Raw genomic sequence first — 26,699 nt, forward strand, 5'->3', positions numbered from 1 at the left:
CCTCAACCAACCCGCAGTCTGTTCAAAGAACCGGTGTCAGCTTCCTTGGGCGAGCTCCGCTCCCGATGAGCCCGCCTTGAGCAATGCGACACCTTTGAGGGCTTGTTAGCCCATTCCAGGATCAGCCATTTTATTGCTTTGCCTTGAAATGAAGGCAGGTTGATACCTGCAACGCCTCTACTTCACTTTTTAAGATCACCCCTGCCTTCCACCTTTGTCCCGGCACGGAGGGGGCTTCGTTTCGAGACCCCTCCTTGCTCCCCCAAACCAGCTCCTCGGTGACAATCACCCAGCCCTGACTTCCAGGCGTCTAATTTTAGCAGTTTCTGCTGAACATCCTCCCGGGTTATTGTTAGAACGAAATGAGCATCATCTGACAGGAACACGCTGCAGCTCCTCGGTAAACACCGCGGAGGAATGCTCCGGGAGCGCGCTCCTCCCCGCAGCGCTACCCACGGCCCCGCCGCCCGGGGGCACCCCGAACCCCCTTCCCTTTGCGCCCGGAGTCCTGCAGCTCCAAAAAAAAAAAAAATAAAATAAATATAAAAAACCGTGTGCTGCCCTCAACTGTATTCGGCCTGCTCCGCTGTATCATTTCACTCGGCTGTGTTTCCATAATTACTCGCAAATTGCCCACAGGGATTTATTATTTGTTATTTTTAGGATCGTTTCAGCGGAAAAGGCATCTGATTATTTGTGTATATATCTGCACGGCATCTCTCACTTGAGGATCTCGGAGCGCTCCACGGAATATGAATGAAGCTCCCCTCGTCCGCCGCGATGCTCCTTTCGCAGGCAGGACAACGGGAGCGGTGATTAAAAGCCGGGGCCGAGCTCCCAGCGGAGATTTCTGCCCGACACAAGCGCGGCGGCTTCCAGCCGGGCGCGTTAACGATCAAACCCGCGCTAACGCCAGCAGCGGGAGCCCGGCTACACAGGCATGAAAGAAAAAACACCGATACTGCCACTGGAAACGGCCACGTGGCCTTCCAAGCTGACGGGTTCAAACACAGATTAGGTTTAGGGTGGGGGAAAAAAAGGCTCCCTATCGCACGGCAAACACCCGGAGCTTTCTGCTAACGGGCAGCGGGGAAAGGAGTGGGGTTGCTTGGAGCACGAGCACACCAGGCTGAGATTTTGCTGGTGAAGCTTGCCAAGGTTTCGCCCTTTCTTGGTGCTACGACATCTCCAGGCTCGTTCCTCCAAGCAGCTCCCCCCTTTCTTCACGTGGTGGCCAGCGGGGGGATGGATGGCACCAGCGCACCTCACCTGGGGCACAGCAAAACAGAGAAGAGGCAGGAGGCAGCAGGGTGGTGTTTCTCTCTTTTATTTAAAAACAGTGCTTCATTACCATTTGCAAAGGGTTAGGAAGGGTTTCCCCCCTTGCTTAGAGTTTATAAAAGCCAGCAACATGATCAATAATTTATACACATGGATAGTAATACAAAAAAAAGGAATAAAAGCTAAAGATCTAACTACTCCGACCTTCACAATTCCAGCTACTTGATAATAATAGGAATAACCCAATGAATACTGTATGGTCTGAAAGCTACTATACAATATGATACTTAACGAGGGGGGGGCGGGAAGTTAGAGGCTGTCACAAAGCCCTGGGATGCAGATACTGCTTCTCCAGAGTCGGCAGGGAAATGGGACCCTGGGCAAGCGGCTCGGGCGTCCTAGGAAATGATCCAGGGGGAAGGGACCGCGTCCCGCGGGGGGACACGTCCTGCTCCCCGGCGGTACCTGGCAATGGGAGGTGCTGGGGAGGCCGCGTGAAGGGGCGAGTCGGTCGCTGCCTTTGGAGGTGCTGCGGCATCTCAGCCTGGCACGGAAAATCTCCAAGTCTCAAGTAGATCAGCCTGTGAGGTCAGTAAAATGCTCCGCCAGCTCCACGGCGCTCTACAGCCCTGGCTCTCCTTCGCTGTCAGCCCCAGGTTTTAGCTCCAGCTATGTACAAGCAGGATTTATCAGATTTAAAAAAAAAAAAAAAAGGAAAAAAAAAAGAAAAAGGAAAAAAAAAAAAAAAAAGAAACCAAAACAAATCGTATCCCCTGGGGTAAGAGAGGATTATTTCGTCACTTGATAGCGCAGCCGAACCAAGCTGCCAAAACTACACCATGCGCGCGCACACAAAATAACAGAAAACTAAAAAAACAGAAAAATAATAAAAAAAAAAAAAAAAAAAACATGAGCGAACCGAGACTGCTCCGGTGGGAGGCCTGATTTCTGGCTTCTGTAAGGAACTGGCTCCTGGGGGAAACAACGAGCCCCTCCAGCGGCGGAGAGCTGGCAATCTGGCAGGAGACTTATTACTGATCCACTTCAGGGAAGGAAAAAAAAAAAAAATTAAAAAATAAAAAAAAAAATATCAAGATGAACTGGCATTTTGCTGACTGCCAGCCAAAAAATGACTGTTGGGGTGGACGGCTTCGGACACCAGCCATCTCCTGGTGAGATGGGGTGAGGCTTTTGGCTGGCGTGCCCTCGTCCCACCACGTGCCAAGAAGTTGTGGGGGACGCGGGTGCCGGGCCCTGCAGGCGCTCAGCCCCGTGCCCAGAGGGCAGTCGCTGCCAGAGCTTTCCAACACCCCAAAAAATTGCCTTCCAGGGTCAGCAGCAGCAACGGAGCCGGGAGGTGGGTGTCCCCACGTCCCGCTGGGTCTGCTGCTGCTGCTGCGTGCGCTGCAGAGGGCCGGGGGCTGCCCTGCAAACTCCTGGCTAGGGGAACGCGTACCAGGGAGAAACCCCAGAGCCTGCTTGGGAAGGGCCCCATTTCGCACTCCGGCCATCGGCCTCCTGCTTGCCTGGGTGACTGGAGTTTTCCTTGCAGAAGAGGAGTTTTACCGGGGTGGAGAGGGTGGAGAGGGCAACCGGTAAGGTGGGAGGGGGGGGTGGAGGGAAGAGGCTTTTCAGACATTAACATCACCAAAAATAGTGTTTTATGCAACAAAGAATCAAGTCTCACTGGTGTATACTACAAAAATGTTGGACATTTTTTTCCAAGAGCATGACAAAATAAAAACACAGAGAAGTCTACATCGGATGTTCATCGCGTTCACTAGGTTGGGTTGCTGCTTCTTGTTGGTTTTCTCCCCCCCACCCCACCCCCCCCAGCCCCATCCTATATTAAAACAGTGCAAACAGGTAACACGCTTCACACATCGCCCCTCCGAAACCGGGGACAGCATCCCCCGACCCCACGGGCATCCTTCCCCTTTGGAGCCAGACCCAGAGCTCGCCCCTGCTTTTCCCTTTAGCCGATTTCTAAGTGCTCCCCTAGGCGTGATCTCCTCTGCTCTCAGGGCTGGGACAGGACGATGTGAACGGGGATGGGCTGGGGATGAACTGGGTAAGGGCTGGGAGGCTCTGCCTGGTGCCCGAGACTCTTTCCAGAAGGAAAGGGGTGGGTGACGACTCGGTGTCACAGCCGCCTCACGTTTGAGCCTGCTGTTCAGACAGCCCCCCTCAGCCCTCGCCGTGCACTTCGCACCCACAGATCTCAGACCAGGAGCCGAGCGGCTGCCCTCTCGCTTTAGGGACGGGGAAACAGACCTGGAGGAGCGCCCCGACTGCTCCCACATCGTCCTTGATGATCACCGACAGAGCCCTGAGCATCCCGCAGCTCCCCAGCAAGCCCTCGCCGGGCCCAGCCTGCAGCTCCAGGTCCCAAACCCCACGGGGCAGCCTGCCCAGCACGGGGACAGTGACATCGGGGTGCAGGAGCGCTGCGAGGCGTTCCCAGCAGGGCACGTGCTACGCCAGTAAGAGCTCACCTTTGTACCAGCACAACTCTATATCCACACGGACAGACGGACCAGCAGGTTTCGAAAGAAAAAATAATAATTAAAAAATAAAAAAATTAGCACTTCAATCCAAAATTATACCGGTATTAATACGCTGTGCTGGCCAGACCTACTGCAAGACAGTACAGACAGCAACACTTCGAGGAACGTCTCGTCCTCCACACCAAGAGGAATCCTGGTGCCACCGGGCAAGGTGGCAAGCAGCAAGCTCTTTGCCAGCCCGCCTCGTGCAGGTTTTCCCTTTGAAAGCCAAGCCCTGGGGACTCGCGCCTGCAGGTCCATCTCCGGGACAAGCACTAGCTGCTGTCTGGGCCCGGGGTTAACTCATGAAGAGTCAATCATTTTGCATAGGGAGATATAGGCTTTGTCCTCGCTTCTCCAAAAGACGGGTACGTAACCAAGGCTTGGCTGCTCTGAACCCATCTCAAGCCAGCTCGCTGCGCCTCCGAGCGAACCCGGAGCTGCTGTTTGCCAAGAAGAAAGCGCGGCGCTGCCTCCGTGGCACAGCATCTCCTCCAGAAACCTCGCTGCAAAGCCTCAAGCTGGCGGGGAAGCTTTTCGGAGGCGCGGCGCTCCGCAGAGCCAGCCGCCTCCGGCGCTCCGGGCACCACGAGCGGGTGGCCGGGGACGCGGTGACAAATTAACTCCGGGGCACGAGGGGAGCTGGCCGGGCTCGGGGAGGCCCCAAGCTGGCTGGCGTGGAGCAGGCATCACTCGGAGATCCTACAGCAGAGGACTGACTGCGGCCCCGCAAAGGGTGGGCGCTTCCGCACGCAAGCCCTCCGACTCTCAGGAGCCGCGGGGTGGGCTGAAGCCGCCGTGCATAGACTGGGCCGGGAGGCAGGAAGGGGCCGAGAGAGAGGCAGAGCTGGGGACGGGGACGATTGCACCGCCAGGGGCAAGGGAGGGCACGCGGGGAGGGCGAGCCCAGCTTTTTGGGGAGCCGCAGTCAGAACCAGCTGAACTGAACCGCAGGACGGGGGGCGGGGAGGGCGAGCGCGGCCGTTCCTACCCCCGCCTCCTCCCTCAGATCAGCCAAAGCCCCCCGGGTGCCCCCCGCTTCCCCTCGTTTCCTAGGTTTTGTGAAAGCCCCCGACCGCCCTGTTCCCCCCTCCCCGTTTTCAATCTAACTAAAATATTTATATACAAACAACAAAAAAAATTGTCATAACAGCAACAAACCAAACTTTGGCTTGGAAAAAAAAATTAATAAAAACCAACAACAAAACCAGGAAAAAAAAAAAAACAAAAACAACAACAACAAAAGGTGGCCAACAGGCTGGCAGTTTGGTGTCCCCTTTTTCTAGCTATTCCTCCAGAGAATCAATAGCTTTAGGGTCGCTAGCTTAACTCATGGCTTCCCCATCCTTCTCCTTTCGGTGCCTCCTCTCTGCTGCGCCCAGAGAGGCTGCGTGTTTCGCTGGGGAAGAGGAAAAAAAAACGCGTGGTTGTGCATGGCTGGGCCAGGACACCTCCTCGGGGAGCTCTGCTGGCTGACACCGCTTAGTGTTAAATGCAGGTTTCCTATTCTGGTATCAGCTGGGGGTGGAGAAGAAGGCGTGCGGCAGGAGCTGGGAGAGGCTCCACCAACCAACCCGTGCTCCAAGCAGCCCTTCTGGGGGTGAAACGTTCACCCCAGTACCAAGTGAGAGAGTTGAGGCAGAGAAGTGCAGGTTTTTTTAGGCTAACACAGGGTCAGAGAGAGCACAAGAGCACCTGCCTCTGAGCATCGGGGTTGCTGGGAGCGCTCGGGGCCAGCGGCTGAGCGGGGAGGGCTGGAGAGCGGCAGCTCCCCGCCGCAGCACTGCTCCTGCCGTCAGCTAAAAAGCCAGCTCTGTCCTCCCCTGAACGGTCTCTCCTCTTCCAAATCTTATCATATGTAGTGTCAATACGGACCCGGCAGCCCAGGGGCGTCAGCTTTCTATGGCAGGCTGAGCAAATCGGCCCCGGGGTTTGCAACGTGGCTCTGTGAGGGCCCTGGATACAGCTCGTGGTGGGACATTCCTATGAATTCAGAGCTTGTGCAAGCCGCTTCTGCCTCCCCTCAAACTCCGGACCTAAACAAATCTATCTCAGGATCACGCTTGGATGTACACAACGCTCTTCCCCCGCCACGAACCCACATGCGTGACCCTCACCTCAGCAGCTTATACATGACTCGTTTGTCTCGCTCGTGTTATTTGGAACAGGTCACTTGCAGTTGTGCCTGAGCAGCTCAGGATGAGCAGGAGGAGAAAGACCTCGCGGGGCTGGATCTCGGCGTGCCCGAGCACAGCTCTGCTGCTTGAGTCTTCAGCCGCAGCTTTCTTCGTCTTCGAGGCCTCACCGCCGCCTTGTCGCCGCTCGCTGTCCGCAGCAGAGGTGCTCTGTGGGGTGGTGCGTTGCATCTGCCACTCCTCGAGGAAGAGAGGGAGGAAGGGGACAGCAAGGGAGAAAGATCTTGAAAAGGAGGATGTGAAACTAAGGTAATTACAGCCACCAGCAATGGACAACAATCAGCTAGAGTAAGTTGTGTGTAGGGGGAAGATCATCCTCCGCAAAAAAACTCCTTTCAAAGTCTCGTCCCCTATACAGCGGGTAACAGCCAAAGTCTTTGGGCAGGTTGAGGAAATCTTCTCTTGCCAAGTCTAAAGTCCTGACACTGCTGCAACTGTCCCAAACCTGTGCGCGTCAGATGGTGATAAAAAACGAGGAAAGTCTCTGCATTTCCCCCTTTTTCCGCGTGTAAATGACTATTTCCCACCAGCATTTAGGTCCCAGCCACAGCCAGGGAGTGCTTCCTTCTGCAGACCAGAAACACAGCAGGTGGAGACTTCTCCCTCACGTCCTCCTGTCTCCCAGGCACCAAGCACCAGACCCAGGGAAGTAACTCTGTCTGTGTGTTCCTGATTAATTGCATGATATTCGGTTTCTAACAGCTTTCCTTAACGCTAATCGCCTTTTCCGTGATTGGTAGGATAAGCTATGCACCAACATACAGACACGGAAATGCATTATTTTTACCACAGTTAAAAAAAAAAATAAAAGGAAAACAAACAAAAAAAAAATAAAACAACCAAAAAAAAAAAAAAGCACAATCTTTGGAACAAAAGAATTAAAGGCAGAAATTTAAAGGAAAAAAAATACATATTCAAAGAACATAGTGAGGTATAAAAAAGTATTTTCTCTTTTGTTTTTTGTTTTTCCTCCTCATCTTGCTATAGAGTTCCTCTACTAGTAAATATTGCAATAGCCAGGCCTCATGAACTGGGGGGGCTGTCCCACTTGCAGGGGGCTCACGTCACTTCAGTAGGGGGCAAATCGGCTGTAGCCACCTCGGTATAAACTCGCCTGTGGAAATTAAAGAAGAGAAGAGGTTGTTAGGTAGCGAACCTGGAAGAAACCTTCAGGGGCAGTGCCCGAATGCTCTCAGAAGGATTAATGAAGTGTCCTGGCACTGACCCGCAACCATCAGTCCCCCTAAGGAGTAAGAGAGGAGAACTCTGCCTGCAAAAACCAAAAAACAAAGCTCTGGAGGACGTGCTCACAGCTGGAGGTGAACTTTGGCAAGCCCAAGTCACAGGGAATTCAGTACCAGAGGCGGGACTCACAGGTCATAACCTCTGAGCCAGCTGTCTAGACTGACTTTTTGGATAGCAGCCACACACTTCCAGGATGCTCTCCACCTCACCTTAGGGTAGAGATCTAAAACAGACACGATGACCTGGCATCCTAGAAATCCCTGCTTTTCCTCCACTGACCCTAACGGGAACGCGCGTGATGCGCTGAGCCCAAAGGGAGGTGCTCCACTGCAGCCAGCTGTATGTGGGTGTCTTTTCCTCCTCGCACATTTGCGTTGCAGCCTTTGCAGCAACACAGCTCCTGCCCTGGCTGAAAGCAGATGGGCAAGCATGTGTTTTCTGCAAGCTGTGCCGCTCCCGTCCTATGCCAATATACCTCATCCCTGCCCTTGTGTAACTCCTGCTGGCAGGCAGGACGCCGCATCCTTCCGCCGGTGGAAGAGGGAACCAAGTGGAGCAGCTTTGCTGCAAGATGTCACAAGAACAACTTATTCCCTCGCTTTCCCTTGGGCTGATTTCTCATCGTGCAACAGAGCTCTAAAAGGCTCTTAATTAAGTTAACGAAAAAGGCAAGAAAGGATGTCCGGCATCTCCAGCCACTGCTGGTTCTTGCTCTATCCATCTCCTTGATATGGTTATACTGAGTCAGCAACGACATTCTGGCTCCTGAGGTTTTTGGTCATCCTTCAACCTCCTCCTTTGTACAAGATGTACAGGACTAAGTGGTATCTGGTCTCCTATAACCCGGCTCCTTTCCTAGAGCACACAGACAGACCCAGGAATGCAGAATGGGGAGCCAGCACCGCAGCTAAGGACCTCCTCCCTCAGTGGGCAGGTATTTCTGGATAGAGTTTCGGTCCCTGACACACACCGTGAGCAGCTGATGCCCGTGCTAGGAATGAGAAACAGCACAAGGAAGAAAATCTCACTTACCACAGCTCCAACTCCGTAGCTAGCGGCAGGGGCAAGGGCATGGTAAGGATCTGCTGTGTACACCCTGCCATAACTGAAGAGAGGGAGAAAACATGAGAGAGAAAAAAAAAAAAAAAAGTCACTTTGGAGGGGCAGAGAAACAGCCTTCTGACCACGGGCGATGGAGGAAGCAGCATGCCCTTCTACACACATGTATGCAGACATGCACACACATGCACACAGGCGGCCCCTCTCCGCAGAGAGCCGGTGGGCATGCTGCCATGCACCGTATGAGATGGGCAGGGACCGGCCTGCGAGGAGGAAGGTGGCAGAAGCCGTGAGCTCAACCTGTAGGAAAGAGGTCAGCGCCTTGACGAGACGGTTAGTGCATCCCCTTACCTCGAGCGATGCAATTTGGGAGGAGGGCGGCTGCTGGTGCTAGTGCTACTGGCACGGTAGCAGCTGCTAAGTGGAGAGCAGCAAAGGGTTCTCCAGCATGAGGAGGGAGCATGAACTTTAAATGCTCTGACATGCGCAGATTAAAGATTAAAACACAGCCTTACTGCACGGGAGATGACAAATCTTAAGGCAAGCACTGATGCTGATAACCCTCTGCATTTACACAGGACCACGTGTTAAAGCGCCCGAGAGTACTGGACGAGCTGAACCCTTCTTACTTCATGGATGGGGAGAGAAATGCACCCAGCGATGGAACGACCTGCTCAGAGTCACAGAGCAAGGAGCCAGCGATGCAAACCAGGTCTCTCAACTCTGAGGCCGTAAGCACACTGCCTCCTGTGCCCAGAGAACCACCAGGGTAAAGGAAGAGGCCAGGATTTGTGCCAGCCCACACACACCGGAGGGCAACAGCGCCCCAGGAGCAGAGAGAGACAAGTCGTGCACTCGGATCTTTCACGTTGGGTTGTGCATGCAAGTGTGCACGTGCGAGTGCAAGTAAGACAGAGAAACGGGGAGAGTAGAAGTACTGTAATGGATCAATGCTCCTCGAACCTCCAAGCACAGCAAGCTAGCCCCCGGGGATGCCTCCCCCTTACATACCCATCGCTGTAAGCTGCTGCAGCGGCTGCAGCGGCCGTGGCTGCTGTTGCAGTAGCAGGCTGTGCATATCTGTAGGCTGCGTATCCACCCTGCAGGAGAGAAGAGAACTGACTTTACAGATACCTGTCCACCCACGCAGAGCCAAAAAAAAAAATAAAAAATTGAAAAAAAGAAAAAAAAGAAAGAAAAAAAAAGGAATCGCACACATCACAAGGAGAGGAAGTGTTTCAAACTGCATCAGCTCCCATGTCTTATCTAGCACAAGCATCGCCCATTAACTCCTATCTCCCCTTGCTCAGAAGGACTAAGGAGGCTCTTCCATTTCCCAGTTTAGCAGAAGGAATAAACTGAAGTGAGCCCGGGCATGGTGACATCCCTGTAGGAAACTAAATTTGGCACGGAGGAACGGAAAATCAGAAGAGAGCTGAAATACTGTATGCAATGCAATTTCTATGTCCCCTTCCTCTTACGCTGGGGAAATCAGAGGTGGGCACTTTCTGTGAAGCATGTATTTTAGAAAGGGCATCATTCAGAGGAGCTCCTGCTTTTTTTCTCCTTTGTCTCTTTTCTAAGCCTGGGAGACCCCAAAGGCTAGAATTTCTTTTGGTTCAGATGCATAAAAGCATCAATAGCCAGAGAAGCCAAAAAGCAATCAGTAAAAGAAGGTCAGAGAAGTCACTCTCTGGTGGTCTAAAGGGCTGCCAACAAGCAAATTGACACAGATACCAACCGGAGCATTCTCCTCTCCCTCAGAGTAAGAAAGAAACAGGTTGGGGGAAATTACGTCTGAACAGACCGTACTGCTGCTGCATTTACACCTCCGTTACACATCTGTAGTAAAGCTCTTTAAGATGCTTACACCGGGAAGAGGTAGATCCTAAATATGTAGTTACAGCTGAGCTGGCAAAACATAAATCCTGGCCCAGAGGAAGGCTTGCAACTGTCCTGCCAGAATTCCCACCAACAGAGGAAGCCCAGGCTCAGCCCCACGGCTCCGTGCACCTCACAGTAATGAGGGACGGGTGCCTGCCACCTCTCAGACCGGGAGCTAAGGCTGCGTGGCAGGCACGACAGAGCTCTGAAGCCCAGGTTAGATCTTTCCTGACTGTATGCTTCTGAACACGTTTCTGTAAACTCTATGGGGGAGCAATGGTAAATGAAGCGTGGCTTTGATTTGCCAGAAACACAATGAGCCATAAATAACATCAGAAAACTCCAGATTGCTTCTGGCTTTTTTTTTTTCCCTTTTAAGTGACATTTCAAGAGTTGGAAGGACCAGAAGGCAGGCTTATGCTCTTTACCTCCAGAATCAGCTCAAAATATCTCCACCGTTTTTTCCCCTATAAATCTTACGGCTGTATGTAACTAAGAGGACAAGATCAGCTCCACTGCAGGGCAGACTTTGTCTTGGCTCAGCAGTGCTGTTTGGGTCTAGACAGCCTTTAAAATAGAAGTCACGGTTTTAACTTCATTTTGGTTGCCCTTGTGAGACTGCAAACCCCATGATGGTTTATATGCTACCCCAAACATACCTGGGGACGGTTTCTTGCTCTGGAGGAGAGGAACTTGCAGAGCTTTTAATCTTCTAGTTAATAGTAAGGCAAATAATCACCTGTGAAACATCACCACATTGCTTGAAAGGAACGTTGTGTCATGGCTTTGTCCCCCTTACCTAGTGGTTTCAATCCCTGCCCTTCAGATTGATGTTCTGGGGAGGTTTTGGCTTCTTTCTGGCACGCTATCGCTGTGCCACCACTACCTCCGCCTCCAAAAGATGACAGAGACAAGGGGAACAAGGGGGCAATCCAAATGAAACCTTCACCAACCTCACCAAATTAGGAGCTTGTGGCGTTTCCTTAAGCTCGTGACCTTCCTGAACTCTTGGTGTGGTCTGTCACTTGGGCACGGCGTGGAAGATATTTCCCCTTGGTGCTGTCCTTTGGCAGGGCAGGCTGCTGCAGCCCCCCCATAATTCCCACCCTCCTTCCCACCTACCAGCCACATTTCACATCCGCAGCTGTTCCAAAACGTGACTGGCACAGGCCCTACACATGGCAGCGAGATGCAGTTTGAGACCAGAAAAGGGTTATCATGTAATTCTCGTTTAACTCACGTCTCTCGTAAAGGAAAACAAAACCAAAACAAAAGAAAAAAGGAAAAAAAAAAAAAAAAGGAAAAAAAGAAAAGGGTTGGAATCAGGTGTGGGAAGAGGGGGAGGGATGGCGTAACATTTATTAATCAAAATTAAAAACTAAGCATGCTGACATCTGGAGCTAGAACAACCAGCAAAGTCACCACGTTCAGACTCATATTGGCTAGTTTCTATCCATCCCAGCATTCTCTTGGGACAGCAGTTCGCCCTAGGCTCTACCACAAGCTCAGTGAAGTACACAGCCTCAAGTACTAGAGCGTGCAGCCACAACAACCTGCTATTACGGAAACAGTCAGTCACCACTGGAGTTAACATTCCAACCTCGACGACTCCCCGCAGCCTCCCGCCCTCGCCAACCCCCCCCCCGGAATGGCTCCCACCCTAGCCCTGTCCCACACCACGATGTTAATAATTATAACAAGCAATAACCCATCTGTTATATCAGAGAAGGGAACAGAGACTCCACTGAGAGATTTAGAGCGGGATGTTAACATTTCTTCAAGTCGACTGCACAACAAAGGAAAAAAAGAAAAAAGAAAAAAAAAAGAAAAACAGAAAAAATAAATAAAAAACAAAAAACAGGAGAAATAATTCATTGGAGAAATGAAGTTAAGAAATAGCTGACATGTGTATTGCTTTTTAACCATGCACTGATGCAAAATTGAAGCTACTGTTAATTTAAAAAAAATGTCAGGGGATAGGGGTACACACTCCCGGGCAGGGCCGCTCGGCTCCAAGCGGCCCGCAAAGCCTACTCGTGTGTACTCCAAATAAAACCAAAAATGGGGATTATAATGGCCATGGTACGTTCCTGTCACAGGAGCAATGAGTGCGGACAGCTGGGGGATTTCTGGGACGGGAATGTGTTTAGCGTGACCAGCAGGTCCACCGAAACAGGGGGAAGGCCGGAGGAGGGCAGCTGCCTCGAGCACTCCTCCTGAGTCCACCAACGCTTTTGCCAGGCTGTGCAGGTCACCTCACCCAGCTGACGCTCCTGTTCTCCTTCACCCGGGACCCAGGTGGACTTCCCTCAATGCATCTCCAGCCCTACTCAGCTTGCCCAACGCCCCAGGTGCTTTCTCCTGCCCTCCCTGCTCACACAAAACTAACTGGTAGGCAAAGCTCATCCGTCACCTCAGCTACGAGGTCCTACCACCCCTAGCGACTTCTGCTGCCACTCACTCCAGGTACTCTCCTTAAGTATGAACTGTATCAGAGTAGAGCATCCTCACCAAACACGAGCCATCGTGTTTCCCAATAAAAGAAGAAATAATTTTTAAAAGGCCCTTGGCTAGCTGCACCACGCTCCTCCAGACTGCAGCAGAAGACACCATCGAGTGGCATTGTGCAAGAAACCCAGGACAGCTGCGCAACCTCCCCACTCCATCTATTTAAGTGAAGCCATCCCACAGGGACAGGTTTACCCGTCTAGGCTCAGTCTAAAATCTTTAGCCTTGTCTCAGAGGAGATGGATGTGTCTGAGCTTCTTGTGAAGACGTTAGCTCAGAGACATTTCTGTCAATGGGGACAGTTTAAAAACAGCCTTATGCATTTTTACTGGGCCAGTCGACAACCAAAAGGACTGTCTCAAACAAGACGGGCTCCTTCTGGTACAGTCTTTTGGATTGTGTGGGGAGCAGGTGAGAGAGGTGAACACAACTCTAAGTGCTGCTTATCCTAATTCAAGTTCTCCTTCTCTTGTTATCCTGCTGGTGTGGCTGGGGCTGTGCTGAACCCCTTTTCCCATGAGAACGTGTAGAGAGCCCGAGCCTACAGAACTCAATTGGCAAACAACCAGATTTGCTCAGGTGTTCACAAGAGCCCAAATTTCAAATGACTCTTCTGTGATATTATCATCCTTGGCTCATCAGTGAAGCAAGAAAACATTTTTTTTTAATCCCTTCTTTAACATTAGCTGATAGCATTCTCAATAATGCGTTATTTCAGGGAAACAAACCTGGGAAAACAAGCTATATCGGAAGCTGCAATCCCAATTTAGAGCAGCATTCCAATTACTGAACGTGTTAACGCAAACAAATGAGCATGTAAAGGCTGTGCGGTTCAGCACAAAATAAGTCCCATCTTCTCTTCTACTCTTTGTGTCCGTATTATCTGACAACGCCATGGGAACGTGAAGAAATCCAAACCTACAGCTTACTCTGTCGGTGTATCCTATGAGCATAAGCCTCCCTTTTCTTCTTCCCTTGCTGCCTCAGGCAGGTGCACAAAGCATGTTGCTGGCACCCTTTACTCGATGCCACGAGCATTCCCATGCCCTCGGAGCAATGTGCAACTCATGGTACCAGTTGGACACATTTGGCCACCTGCCATTTTAGACGGAGAGCCCGGTTTGGGGATCTTTGAATTTGTCATGACTTCTGAGTGTGCCTTCTCCACCCCTACAGTGCCCTAGAGCAGAAGTTAAGAAGCAGAGAGGGCCAGAACCGTTTCCAGTATTTTTGGATTAGAAGGGGTGGCATACGTGCACCAGGGATGAGCATGAATGAATTAAAAGAGGTGACAGGACAACAGCGTCCATTGCAGCAGGTGCTTCTACATGGTAATGGGACAAGCATGACCTTGTTAACCCTTCCGTTGAATTTACGTATATACAGTTTTCGAATGAAATGCCACTCGGTGTGAAATCTGGACACACGCCGCCCTGCTACGGCGGGGGCTTGGCTCACACGGGAGTCTGCGCTGCCCTAAAAAAGCCTCTGTTCCCATCTCCAATGTGGTGCTGGAATGGTTAGTATAATTCAGTTTTTTCCACTGCAATCCACAATCTGATCGGTTGGCAGGTCACACTGGCACTCCTACCTGAGGTATTTTAGCGCTAATGATTGGTTCCTGTAAGACTATTCTATAACAGAACACAGGAAGAGCAGTTCAAAAAAACACAGCTGTGGAAAGAAACAATCATACAAACAGCCCGCGGTGGGGCTCACCAGCCTTTTCTTTCCGGCGGATGCAAGCACGCTTTTCACAGGCAGGAGTGGTCTTCACACAGGTGGTTTGTTTTGTTTTGTTTTGTTTTTTTTTGTTCGTTTTTTTTTTTTGTTTGTTTTTTTCTCCCCCCCCCAGCCCCAGATTGACCCCATCGTAGAGGAATGAGAACCCTTCTTAGGATCCGAAATGATGCCCTCTGCGGCCTGGGGCTGGTTGTTTTATGGATTCAGGTGTCCTGCCAGAGTGGGATGCATCCAACAAGAGGTGGAATGCCTTCTTCAGAGAAGGCGCGGCTAGCAGGATGGTTGCCCCAGGACAGAAAAAAGGAGTGAGGAAGAGGAGGAGGAGGAAAACGAGAAATCGGTGCGTAGTACTTATGCAGAAAAAGCAGCTCAAACTCGGGACATGTCCCCTTCGTCTTCCCTACCGCTAACTACTCCTTCCTAGCTCAGGGTCATTTCCACCCTGAAGCCCTAAGGGAACCTCAGTTTCATTTTCCCCCTAAACCAACCAGGAAGGGCTAAACCTAACCGAAGAGCCCTCTGCCTTCCCTTCCACATATCAGCACTGCACATCAGTGGGGCACGGGGATGCTGCACTCCTTCTACGTGCGCCAATTCGCAAATCGCTTGGAAGGGTAACTTCACATCAGGATTATGATTTTTTATTTTTTTTTTCTGAGCTCTGTTGGAGGGCAGCAACACCACAGGAAAACACAGCACCACCTCCCTGGATGAGCACCCTGTCCTGCCGTCCTGCTTTCTCACAGTGAGACCTAAACCACTGGAAGTGAAGTCGCCAGAAGGTCACCACGCAGTTTTAACCTGCCTTGGACATGGCAGCACCAAGTTTTCTGGTGGATTATGGGGCTTCTTCACTGCTGAAGTCCCTGTCTTTACAACACGCTAGATAAGCATCTCCTCCCCATCAGCAATGGAAGCTCTGAAGGAGCTTTCTGAAAAGGAACAGGGAGTAACCCCAGCCAGTTTTCCATTTCAACATGACAACCTTTTATATACCATACTCTGAGGGAAGAGGCCCTAAGCAGAAGGTATTGCTCGTTTTCTTGCCTGCTGCAGAAAACTCAGTGGTCTGTCGAGCTAGCGTTCTAGGAGTGAGATGGGAGAACCCAGAACTCTCGTGTAGCCCTTGACAGCATTTAATATAGGAACACTTGATTACGCAGATCAAATTTTGAGGGATGTGCACACACTGGCATACGTAAGAATGAAGAAATGCACCCAAAATGTCTACGTGTAGAGAGTACAGCTTCCGACTGCTGTAAACTATGATAGGCAAAGTGCCTTTATAAGACCTGACCCTCCATATAAGCCAAGAAAATCCAAAAGCTAATTCCATCCATTATCTTCAGTCTAACCCCTCAGGGTCCTCTTCATAAACGTCAGAAGCAGCAACTTCAAAGGAGCAGGGACGTGAAATCCATGCTGACAACCATGCCACTACCAATACAAAGCATCCCCAGCTCCAGAGAGCTATTACCTGTAACTTTGGGAGCTTTGCCAGAGCCAGACGAGGCCACAGGTTGTGATGGCAGTAGTGGACCTGAATATTTTGGCTATGAAGGGCACGCTCCTATCCCAGCTGCTCTGCAACAGCTCTCCATCGGAGAGGAAACCGCTTTTCTTACTGGCCAGAGTCCCTCGATCCACGACGGCCACAACCCAGCTTTGTATACAGATGCCCTGGAGATCTGCAACACCGACTGGCTGGGTAGGACAAAGGCAATGACAGACAACGCCTCCTGGGGTATCAGAGCTAATTCCCAAACAGGAGGAGGCTGCTGACTTCTCTAACCGAACATCTCCATGTATTTGTACTTCACCTCTTCAGGGAATTGTAAAGAGAATCTAGCCTATTTAGGTACCATTTTGACTAGCAAAATGAGATGTCAGTTTTCACTCTAGCATCTCGGTCTCCATTTTTAATCAGTCCCAGTGCCTTCCCCAAAGGGATAGTCTCCACATCCCAGTGGCACGGGAACGTTTTTAAACATACAGCTTGCACTGTTTTGTGTGGGCTGCACAAATCAAACCTGAAAGGGCCCCAAGAGGGGAGAGAAAGGGGAGGGTGGAGGGGGAGAAGGAAAGGGAAGGTCTGAGGCTAAACCAGTCCTGTTATTTTTATATCCGAATTATGTAAACGAGAGAAGTGTTGAGAGAAATTTTAATTCGCTAATCATCTCTCAGGTTGATTAGTAGCAGTGTGCATGTGGGGGAGAGGACACCCAGTAAACTGACCCTGGCAATGATCAGGAAACCCAAAGGCTTAGGTCTTGCACCCAGGGGCAAGCGCAGTGACAGAGAAGCATGCTTGCATTCCTAAATATATAAATATATATATCCACAAGGAAGAAGAAAATTAAAGTAAATGATATTTAAAAAAAACCAAACCAAACCAAACCAAACCAAACAAACCAAAAAAAAAAAAAAAAAAAAAGGCTGGCTTGTCAGGGGTTGGGGATGAGAAGGCTCCGGTGTGTGTACTTACATAGAGGTCAGCACCGTAAAATCCGTCCTGGTAAACCACACTGCAGAAAATCCACACAAAAACAAAAAAACAAAAAACAAAAAACAAAAGAACAGAAAACACATTCCGGTTATTGAGGACGGCAGCATGCACATGCGTTTTACACAGGCAGGTGATGTATGAATCCACAACCTGGGCTTTTGGCAGGAGCAAAATCAGCAAGAGAATGTGTGTGCGCACGCACGCTAGACGGCTCCAAGTCATCTTCCATGGCATGCAAAGGGGAAGGGGCGGGCAGAGGGGGAGACAGTATGCGAAGGAGAGAGGGAGGGGAACAACCATGTTGTACAATAAAAATAGACTCGAAAAGATCTGATGTCCTGAAGAAGAGAAACAAGGGTTTAGAAACCTCCACTCTTTTTTTGTTGTTGTTTTGTATTTTGTTTTTTTTTTGTCCTGGAATTGTTTTAAGTTACCCCCTACACACATGGAGACATGGGCTTCGTGAAGTGGGCTTGGAAATCGAGAAGCCCCTCAGAAGGCATCCCACAGGGGCCAGAATCACCTATGTCGGAAGCACGTTTCAGAGAGTTGGGTACGATTGTTTGTTTGAGCTCCACGGGGCTGCTTGGCTTTGTTTCTGACATCCATACATCACCTGCTTTTTTACCCTGCACATTAGACATGCGATAAGATTCGGCTGATCACACAAGCATGCAAAGTATTATTATTCAGCATCTTAAAGAACCGATGCAACACCTCCGGAAAACAAGTCAATCAATTCTGATCAAAGTAAACACAGAGAAATGTAATTGAAAAGAAAAAACCAAAAATACCCACAATGCATTGCTTTCACAAGCAGAGATAATGAGCCAAAAAGGTTAGGTGACTGGTCCAAGGTCCGAGAATTGGAAGGTGCAGTGGGAGTCCCTGCTAAGTCACGGCATTTTCCAGAGCAGAGAGGAGCGACTGGGAGGGTTTCCATGGGATGGTGCCTTTTCTGGTTTAAGCCATTTGTTTGTTTGTTTGTTTGTTTTCTTTCTCTCAGAACTTCAAGCAGCAAAATCGATAAAACCAGAGCCCAGAGAGCCACCCTTACCAGAGCGTTTGCTGGCATAGGACTACGCAGCTTGCCTTGGGGACAGGGGTTGGGGAAGGATGAGGAAGGAAGACAGGGTACGCCCCCCACCCGTGTGCGTTCAAGCGTGTCCTTGGTACTGAGGGATTTCCTCTTGCTTTGTCCTCTGAACAGCTCCGCACAAACTCACTCAAGGCTTTAAAAAGCATCAGCCCCGCCATCTGCGATATTCGTGGACCTAATGTGCATGACTTACCAGAAGCATTAAGGAAAAAAGAAGGCATGGAGTGCTAGCTTTTCTTTTAATTATTATTTTTTTTTTACTCATCAGATGGAATGTGAAATGCTGCCAAGAGCCTGCCACCCTCAGACACCCACCTATTGTAAGGCACGCACGCACAAAAAAAAAGCCCAGCGTATCTTGCCAAAATTCTGCATGCTATTACTAAAAAAATAAATAAATAAGTAAATAAAAATAAATCTGTTGCAGAGTTAGCTACTGCTTGAATAATTCAGTCTCGCTGTCTTCCCCAGGAAAAGTACACTCCATTCCCAATGGACAGAGCTATTGTTGTGTCTCCGAGAGCGCTGGGAGCAGATATGTAGATAGAGACCCTTGTTAGAGGAAGAGGGGAGCCACTTCAGCAGGGAGAAGCAGGCCATGAGATCATGTTTGTCGAAGCTAAATTTTGACAACCACATAACAAAGAATTTGGCTCCTGGGGCAGTGACTTACATTGCTGGGTTCTCTATCTAGGATCTGGAGTGTTTTAGCAGTGATACTCCACCTGCTCCTGCAGGAAAGGCAAATGCATGACAGAGGAAGTGACTTGGTTTATGAACAGGTTAGCAGTTTTAACAGTTATTCCAAACACAACCAGTTGGATTAATAAAAGCATTACCACATTGGATCAGGCCACTGTTCGTGTAACTTAGAATCCTGTCAGCAAGAGATGCTAGCATCAGCTCTCCAGAGAAAACTGCAAGGAACACTAGTAACATGTAAGAGGAAGGCTTCCTAAGTTCAAGCAACCAGGCACACATGCATCCTCTCTCCTTCAGTTGGGACCTAACTGATACCAACTGCCAGCGCTGAAATTCAGCAAGGTTTCTTTACATGCTAAAACATCCACATTTGTGATTCGTAACGTTGGCAGAAGCTTCGCTTGAGAACCACAGAGACCATTCTGGTTACGTAGACTGACCAGAAGCGTAAAGCAGCCCCATCGAATCTCAGTGGCATCTGTGAAAAGCCCAATAGATGAGCTAAAAGACATCCACAAGAACCAGGCATATGCTGATTTCGTAAAGCAGCCATCATATCATTAATCGAGCTGTACCAACATTCGACTGTATTGTAAAAGGAACCAAAACCAACCAAACAAAGCAAAACAAAAGAACAAACAAACAAAAAAAAAACCACAAAAATCACTACTGCCTTATGTCTAGTCTGACTTTTATCTACTTCTTTCAGTCAGAGAATCTTCTACACATTTACACTCCTAGACTAAATTACACTTTACTCTAACAAGCCTGCTCTTCATAGATGCACCTAATGAACATGAATAAGCCAATGCCTAACCTACAGTTTGAGAAATAAAATTGATTGAGCTTACTTAGTTGGGAGAATTTTACAGTAGGCATTTTTTTTTTTAAGGTTTTGATTTAATTCTTACAGCCTTTGGTCTGAAGTGCGATTTGTCAGCTTTCGTTTAGAAAGCACAGCCGCTGCAGATCAGGGCGATATTCCTGCACTGGCTTTAGTCACGCTGTAGACTAGAGGTTATAAAGCCTCCGTCCTAGTACTGAATGCTGCCTCAGTTATACACTGAAGGGTGCATTTTGTGTTCTGAGGTCAGGCTTGGGTGACTATCTAAATGGTCTGAGCAATTGCTTTCTACCGTATGAATAACCTTCCCTGGATAAACATCCATGTCCGTACATACCCGTACGTACCTTTTACATATGTATTAGTAAATCTTTGCTTTAGATCCTGAAAAAAGTGTGTATTAAGAATGATACCATTTCTTGCACCTTCCTCTGGAGCATCTAGCGCTGCAGATGCTGTCAAATATTATCCACTAACCTGAACAGCCCTCAGGTCTGATCCAGCATGGCAATTCCAACCAGCTTTTATTATTATTCTACATTCTGTATTTTTTGAATTCTGCTAAGCTCACACATTCAGGGGTACTGTTAAGTTTTAAAATGTATTGAAGTATTAAAACATATTTTTAAAGTTTTGTGAAAATCAGCTCCTTCTACCAGGTTTGAGTTCACCTGCAGCTTACTTTACTGTCTTCTTCCACAAGACTCTAAACCTCGATCATTCATGTGCTGCTGACAGATCTTACGGTGTCAGCTTCCCACTGGCCAGGAAGTAAGCAACTGATGCAGGGTAAGGTGTCAGGAATGTGTGACTGCCCTGACTCAGGGGAGGTCAGCAGTGCCCACACAGAGCTGTGGCTGTCCTACAGGTTACTGCGACACAGAGCTGAATAGCACAATTTGCATCATTCCCTAAGGAATCAAATTCCGTCTACAAAACAGCACGTAGAGACTCCGACTATGATGACAATAAACACCAGAATTAGTTAATTGCATCCCAGCGGTTGGGATGAGGGGCAGCTCCGGGCCATTTCTGAAGGCAATTTGTTTACTGCTGTCCCGCAAGTATTTAATGGATAGCACGCTGCCCATGAAGACATGAAATCGGTCAGCAGCATCAGACAAACCCAACAGAATCTAAGTAAATAGAGTCACAAGACAGTATCTGGAAGGGACAATCGTTGGATCCCGGCCTATATTCCAAACAGAAATAAACCCTTTACAGGGGACTCAGGCTGGGTTTAAATCAAAGACAGGGCTCAAGTCCCTCCCGGTGCAGCCCTGCTGACAGCCTCTCCTAGGCATGATCTAGCTGCTATGCCCCGAGTGAAGCACGTGCCCCCCCTCCCCGGTGCAAGCGCTGCGTATCCTCCTAGACGGCAGCACTCAGCTTTGCTTCTCTGTTTCACCGTGGAGCGTTTCCCAATCAAACAGGGCTGGGTCATTTTTAGAGCAACAGACAGACAAGCTGCAGGTCAGAGGCTATGGTTAGAGGACGTACGATATGAACTAAGAGCAGCGGTACAGAGAGGTGGATCTACAAGTCCAGAAGAACCGCTCCATTCTGAAGGCCTGTGTGCTCAGCCAGGAGGTTTCATTTTAAGTCTCTGGGTGAATTAAATACAAACATTGCCAGATTTGTCTGAGAGCAAAGCTAGACAGATACGTGACCGCTGCAGCTTGCTTCCTTCAGCTTCACTTTAAATATCAACTGGACTCTAACAAGAAAGGGCTGCAGAAGCTCTCCCTGCTTCATCTGCTACAGAAGGCATTGCAAGCTTATCCGGCATCCATCAGGCCAGATCCTTACATCCTGTGTGGCTTCCTCCTCTCTTTTTATTAAAAGATTTGTCATTTATTTTCTTCCCTTTTGGGGATAGTCTAAGGGGGGGAAATAAAAGGGTCAATCCATTTTTCCCTGTTGGAGGATTCGTCCCTACTCCTACTCTTTCTGAGAAACTTGCCTGGAAAACATGGCAAACAAAATTCCGGAGACAGGCAATATGAATAAATCATCAAAATCAAAAAAAAATAAAGAAAAAAAAAAGAAAAAGGAAGGGATTTGCCAATGTATTTGTCACTCCATCACACTTAAACAAACAAAAATCCCCAAACAAAACCCACGTACAAACCTGGTTCCCTGTACTCTGAAGAGCAGAATACTCTTTTTTAACAGAACCTATTCCACTGCATTACTAGCAAAAAGTCAGAGGGCAGAGAAGTGTGCTGAGGCCACGCATTCACCACCGCTTCATACAACAGTTAGAAGAATGCTGCACTTTCATTCTCCCTGTATCCCAAACACTCCCAACTTCAAATTAATGGACTTGATTAATCTTTGTTTTAAACCTTTTTAAACTGTCTCCAACAAAGAAAGCAAATCCATTGTGGGTAACTGGCTCTTCTGTATCCTACTGTCAGATGGTGAGGCACGAAGGTAATGGATAATATTCCTCATTCCTGGGTAAGAAAACCACAAAGGGAGCGCAGAGAGTACGAACTTTTCAGAAATCTTACACCTCTCTTTGCATCCTTCTCAGTAGCACTACCATGTATTGGGTCAATGGATGACAAATACCAGGCAGACGAATTGAGGAATTATGAGAAGGAGTACATCAGCACTTTAGGCTGCTGCAAGAACTGAGAATTGTTTCAGGCAAAATTTAGATTTGCCCCCGTTGGATGCCGTTGTGTGCAGAACGCTCTTGCACTTGCAATATCCCGCCTCTCACCATCCAGACAATTTTCGTTAGGTTTTTGTTAGCCAATTAGCTATTTGACACGGTTGTGCAGAGCACTCTGCTCTTGTGACCAGTGCTTACCCTGGGTAGGCAGGGATGGCTGTGGGAGGTACTGCCCGGACTGCCCCATAAACCGTCCTTCCTCGGCCCCTCAGGTGGGCTCCCCGAAACGCGGCTGCTGTGGTGGCTGCAGTTGGATAGGGGAAGCCTGGAACTGGAAAGACAGACAAGGTGGAGGGTGAAAAGGATCCGAGCTCCTGCCCAGGGAACAACCGCCTGCTTCAAACAAGGTGACACAATAGCTCCACAGCGGTGGGACGTTTTGCATCAATCCTGCAGAGGGGCATGCTTCTATCCCAGCAAGCATCGGATACATACGTCCTGCTACACCATGGCCTTCAGGGGAAGAGGGGTTGCAGAGAGGTTTGGCATGCAAGAGGTTAATGCTTCGGCATGCCTTGCCCACCACAAACAGGGTACAAATCCCCCCCTTCTGACACCGCCATGCAGTCTGGTTAGAGTCCGAGAAGCGCAGAGAGTTACTATCAATACAGCAGGCGGCTCTTCCAAAACTGCAGAGGCTCTTTAAAATAATTTGTCAAGAGGCCCTTAAAGTCAATCAACTTACATCAGTCTCTTCCCTCCTTTCCCCTCCCACTCTTTGCCACCCAATCCTCTGTATGTTCATTTTAAAGCCTGAAAGACAAGATAGCCCATATAACAGCAGCAGAAACTTCCCATCAAGTGCCAGCTTTCCAAGAGCCCCTCTTCACTTAAAAAAAAAGCGTGACCAGGACCCGGCCCCACGCCTAGCGGGGCCTGCTTCATTACTCTTTAACGCTGGCGTGAACTGGCTCACAAGGAAACGATGGAAAGCCCTCGAGGCATCTGCAAATAGTGTAAGGAGCAGATGCCCAGAAGGGAGCGAGTCGCCAGGCACGAACCCAACCCAGCGCGCGCCCAGGTGCATGCCACCGGGGGCCCTGCAGGCTGGTGGTTTAACAGCGTGTATAATATGTACTTTGTAGGGATTTGTCCCTTGGGTTTCTTTCATTTCCAAGGGGCCGGGGTTGGGGGGGTGGGGGGGGAAGGGGGGGAAATCAAGGGAATGGCCTATTCCTCGCACACACCCTCCCCTTGTTCTGCAGCCTCCTCATCGCTCAGAGCCCCATTCACCGGCACAGAAACACACTGCGGATGAACAAGTTACGGCCACTGCACGGTATAGGCTTGGGCTAGAGGTAAACTCCTTCCCAGCGAGACCCATCCTTTCAAGTATATATTATACAGACTGGAGAGAAGGGAAACAGGTCATAGTTAACTCAAGCACAGCAACAATACAGGGGGCCAATGGGGGCTACTTACTGATTAAAGGAATGTAAGTGTTAATACCCCCCCTTCCTGACAGGGGCACTGCGGCGTCATTGCCCAGCGAGACATCTGCTTGAAAGCTGGACGCTAATTTAATTTTAGAAAGAATAAAAAAAAAAAAAAAAAAAAAAAAAGAAAAAAAGAAAAAAAAAAAGAACGTAAAAAAGGTTATAAAGAAACAGCAAATTGAGAACATAAACAAACACCACTGCAGTTAAATGGCAGAAGTGGAAGTGTCTACTTAAGCTCTACCTGCATATAACTCAGGGCCGTACACCGCTCCAACCACAGGACTCAACTTCCAACCTGCAACAACAAAGACTGCAGTGAATGCCAAAATCTACACCAAGAGAAGGAGCAGGCAGCGTGGGGACGGGGGACAGTCTCTTGCATGCGCCCCAGCAGCTTCACATGCAGCAGCAGCGGCTCTTTCCCAATTTCGGCTTCACCTCAATCCCCCTTGGTGTAGATGGAGGCCAACTGCCTTTTTCTAATGTCAGGTTCTAGGGACGGGTCGCTGTGCTGGAGGGAACAGCCAAACGTCAGCTGATCCTCAGCAGGGCAAGCACGCCGTTGAGGGAATGCCAACTACCTTATAAGCATGTTTGCCACGAGCACCGTGCGACCCTGAAATTCTCGGCCTGACCCTTGCTGTCAGCTCCTCCACGCGCCCAGGGGAACGCCGTGGAGCCAAAGCCTCTCTCTAAAGCCAGCGGCCCAGCCTCTCGTCCCAGGGAGGTCAATTCACACCCTTAAATCCTCAAATCACCGTTCTGCCCTGTTTGCTAGAGACCTAAAAAAGCGCCGGTGATTGAGATTTCCTCGCTAACTGAACTACACAACTGTATCGCACAGAAGCAATTCACTCTGTTCCTCTCACATTTGTTCCTCTCCGTGTTATTTTAGCGTTTCCTGCCTTCTTTGTGCTTCATCTTTTCAGATGAAAGCCTTCCCAGAGAATCGGTTTTAATATCATCTGGATAATTGGCAAGAACTGAAAATCACCAACACAAAATATCCAAGAGAGAACCCTTCAGGTCATCACTGGCCTGCCACTGGAGACGGGGTCTGAGGAGAAATATGTTCCCCAGTCAGATCTAGAGACCTGTTATCTCCCCCACCTTTCTCTCTGGGGAGAGGAGATGGGTGTCAAGCTAACAACTTGATCTGGGCTGGCCTCCACAGAGCACGGAGAGGGACGGAGAGACCTCATCTGTTCAGCTAGCCATCACACAGGCATTTCTACTGAAATAAATCCATCCCCTTCCTCTCTGTCTTGATTTAGGAGTCCTGACACACTCGCTGCACTTTTACCACCCCTACCCAGCCCAGCAACCACAAGAACAACATTGTGAGCTGCAGCCCATCAGCACCACCCCTTCACGGGCTGGCAGCGCATCACCGAGAGATGCAGCATGCTCCTCCACACGACTGGGCATGCTGCCCTGTACTGCCACCTCGACGGCAAAATACTGATGCAATGGTGGCAATGACAGGACTGGGATCAAACCCTCAATTTAACAGTGATTGTACCACTGCTTATCAGTGTGCCTTAGGCCTGGCCTAATACTGAGTGCCTTTACGTAGTTTTAAAGCAGACACTGTTGGTTGATAAAGCGAAATACTCCTGCCTGTTATCATGTATCACCAGTCATTTGTTGACACCAATTTGTACACGTTTCTGTCCTTGCTTTCAAGACAATGTAATATGGCCGTGTTACCTTTTACTGCAGAATTTCCCAACTTCGCTCAAACACTAAAACTCAGAATCCCAGTCTTTCTGCTTGTCCCTATCCCTAATTTGTCCCTATCCCTAATTCCCCAGTTCTCTAACCAAAAAACGATTACATGATTTGTCAAGAGCCACACAAGTCAGCAGCAGAGCCACAAATAAAATTTGTATCTTCTGATTTCTGAGTCTTAGGTGGAATCAAAACAGATTCTTGCACTAGCAACTACCTATGCTTAGCTTCCTGCGTTGCTCTAGCTGTTCAGGAACATTTTCAGGCCAAGAAGAAATTTTCCTGCCTGGTTCAGGACAAAGACTCAAATTTAAAATGTGTATCAAAGCAGCATTCAGTTCTGTCAGCAGAAGAATGATTTTTTTATGCTACATGCGTCTATGCCATAGAAGTACTGCACAGACAGAAGAACCAGGATTCTTCATTAACCAAACAACTTGGTCTTTCTCTATTCAGGTTCACTGGAAAATGGCTGAATACCAGCCTGTAACAACAAGTGAACACACAAACGGTCCAAGGCCTCTGCTTTCCCAGCTGCTTGGGGACATTGTACTTTTACTGCTAGAACCTAAGCTGAGATATATCCAGCTCTTTGGATTATAAACCATTTGTATTTAGGTATTTAGGTGACGGCCATCCCTCTGCAGACTGGCGCAGCATCACCTTGCGGTGGTGGCAGGTGACACATCAGACCTTGGGCTCCTTTTCTAGCTTGGCCACAGTGGGCACGTCACTACCCCTCTCTGCCCCAACTTCTCCACCTGAAAAATGGTAATCTTCCGTAAACTCTTAGCTATACTGAAGCCTAATGGTGTACATTAGGGCTTGGGAGTTGTTTTTTGATTTTGGTGGGGGCTTTTTGTTTTGTTTTTTCTTCCCCTGAGGAGGTCCTGATGAAACACTACGACATTCCCTTCACCAGGAAGCTTTTGTCTTCCTTCCAACCTTTCAGCACATCACCAGTCCCAACAGTCTCTCTTACCATTTGCGTATGGTGTGACCATCTTCTTGTTGGTCATCACTCGCGCTGTGGCATTGTTAACCTAAAAGCAAGAAAGGGGAAGGGGAGGAGAGGGAAGGAAGCAAAGGACATTAGGGAAAATGATGGAAAACTCTCAGCTATCTCACACACACACACACACACACACTATACTTCTCTGAGCAAAAAAAATTAAATAACTAATTTTACAAAAATGCAGTTATTTTAAAATTACTTTTAACAATTGCCATTTAA

The 26,699-nt window shown here is 49.1% G+C and overlaps 1 protein-coding gene across 34 annotated transcripts in view; it reads right to left on the reverse strand.

Annotated features, from left to right (window-relative positions):
* Positions 1–1,311: 1,311 nt before the first annotated feature.
* RBFOX2 (RNA binding fox-1 homolog 2) overlaps positions 1,312–26,699 on the reverse strand; it is a 157,110-nt gene continuing 131,722 nt past the window's right edge. For 15 of the 34 annotated variants that reach the window (XM_068665151.1, XM_068665103.1, XM_068665135.1 and 12 more), the window contains 8 exons: positions 26,448–26,508; positions 23,976–24,029; positions 23,718–23,810; positions 22,434–22,566; positions 14,310–14,352; positions 9,338–9,426; positions 8,300–8,372; positions 1,312–7,136 (listed from right to left, as the gene is read on the reverse strand). In XM_068665151.1, coding sequence (XP_068521252.1) covers positions 7,092–7,136; positions 8,300–8,372; positions 9,338–9,426; positions 14,310–14,352; positions 22,434–22,566; positions 23,718–23,810; positions 23,976–24,029; positions 26,448–26,508 — 591 coding nt within the window. In that variant the 3' untranslated portion in view covers positions 1,312–7,091. Of the gene's footprint in view, positions 7,137–8,299; positions 8,373–9,337; positions 9,427–14,309; positions 14,353–16,946; positions 16,987–18,739; positions 18,798–19,199; positions 19,247–22,433; positions 22,567–22,980; positions 23,049–23,717; positions 23,811–23,975; positions 24,030–26,447; positions 26,509–26,699 lie in introns of those variants that run through there. The other 19 variants (XM_068665163.1, XM_068665113.1, XM_068665144.1 and 16 more) reach the window with 14 other exon arrangements.

This window comes from Anas acuta, chromosome 1 (assembly GCF_963932015.1).
Source record: "Anas acuta chromosome 1, bAnaAcu1.1, whole genome shotgun sequence".
Classification (NCBI taxonomy): Eukaryota; Metazoa; Chordata; class Aves; order Anseriformes; family Anatidae; genus Anas; species Anas acuta.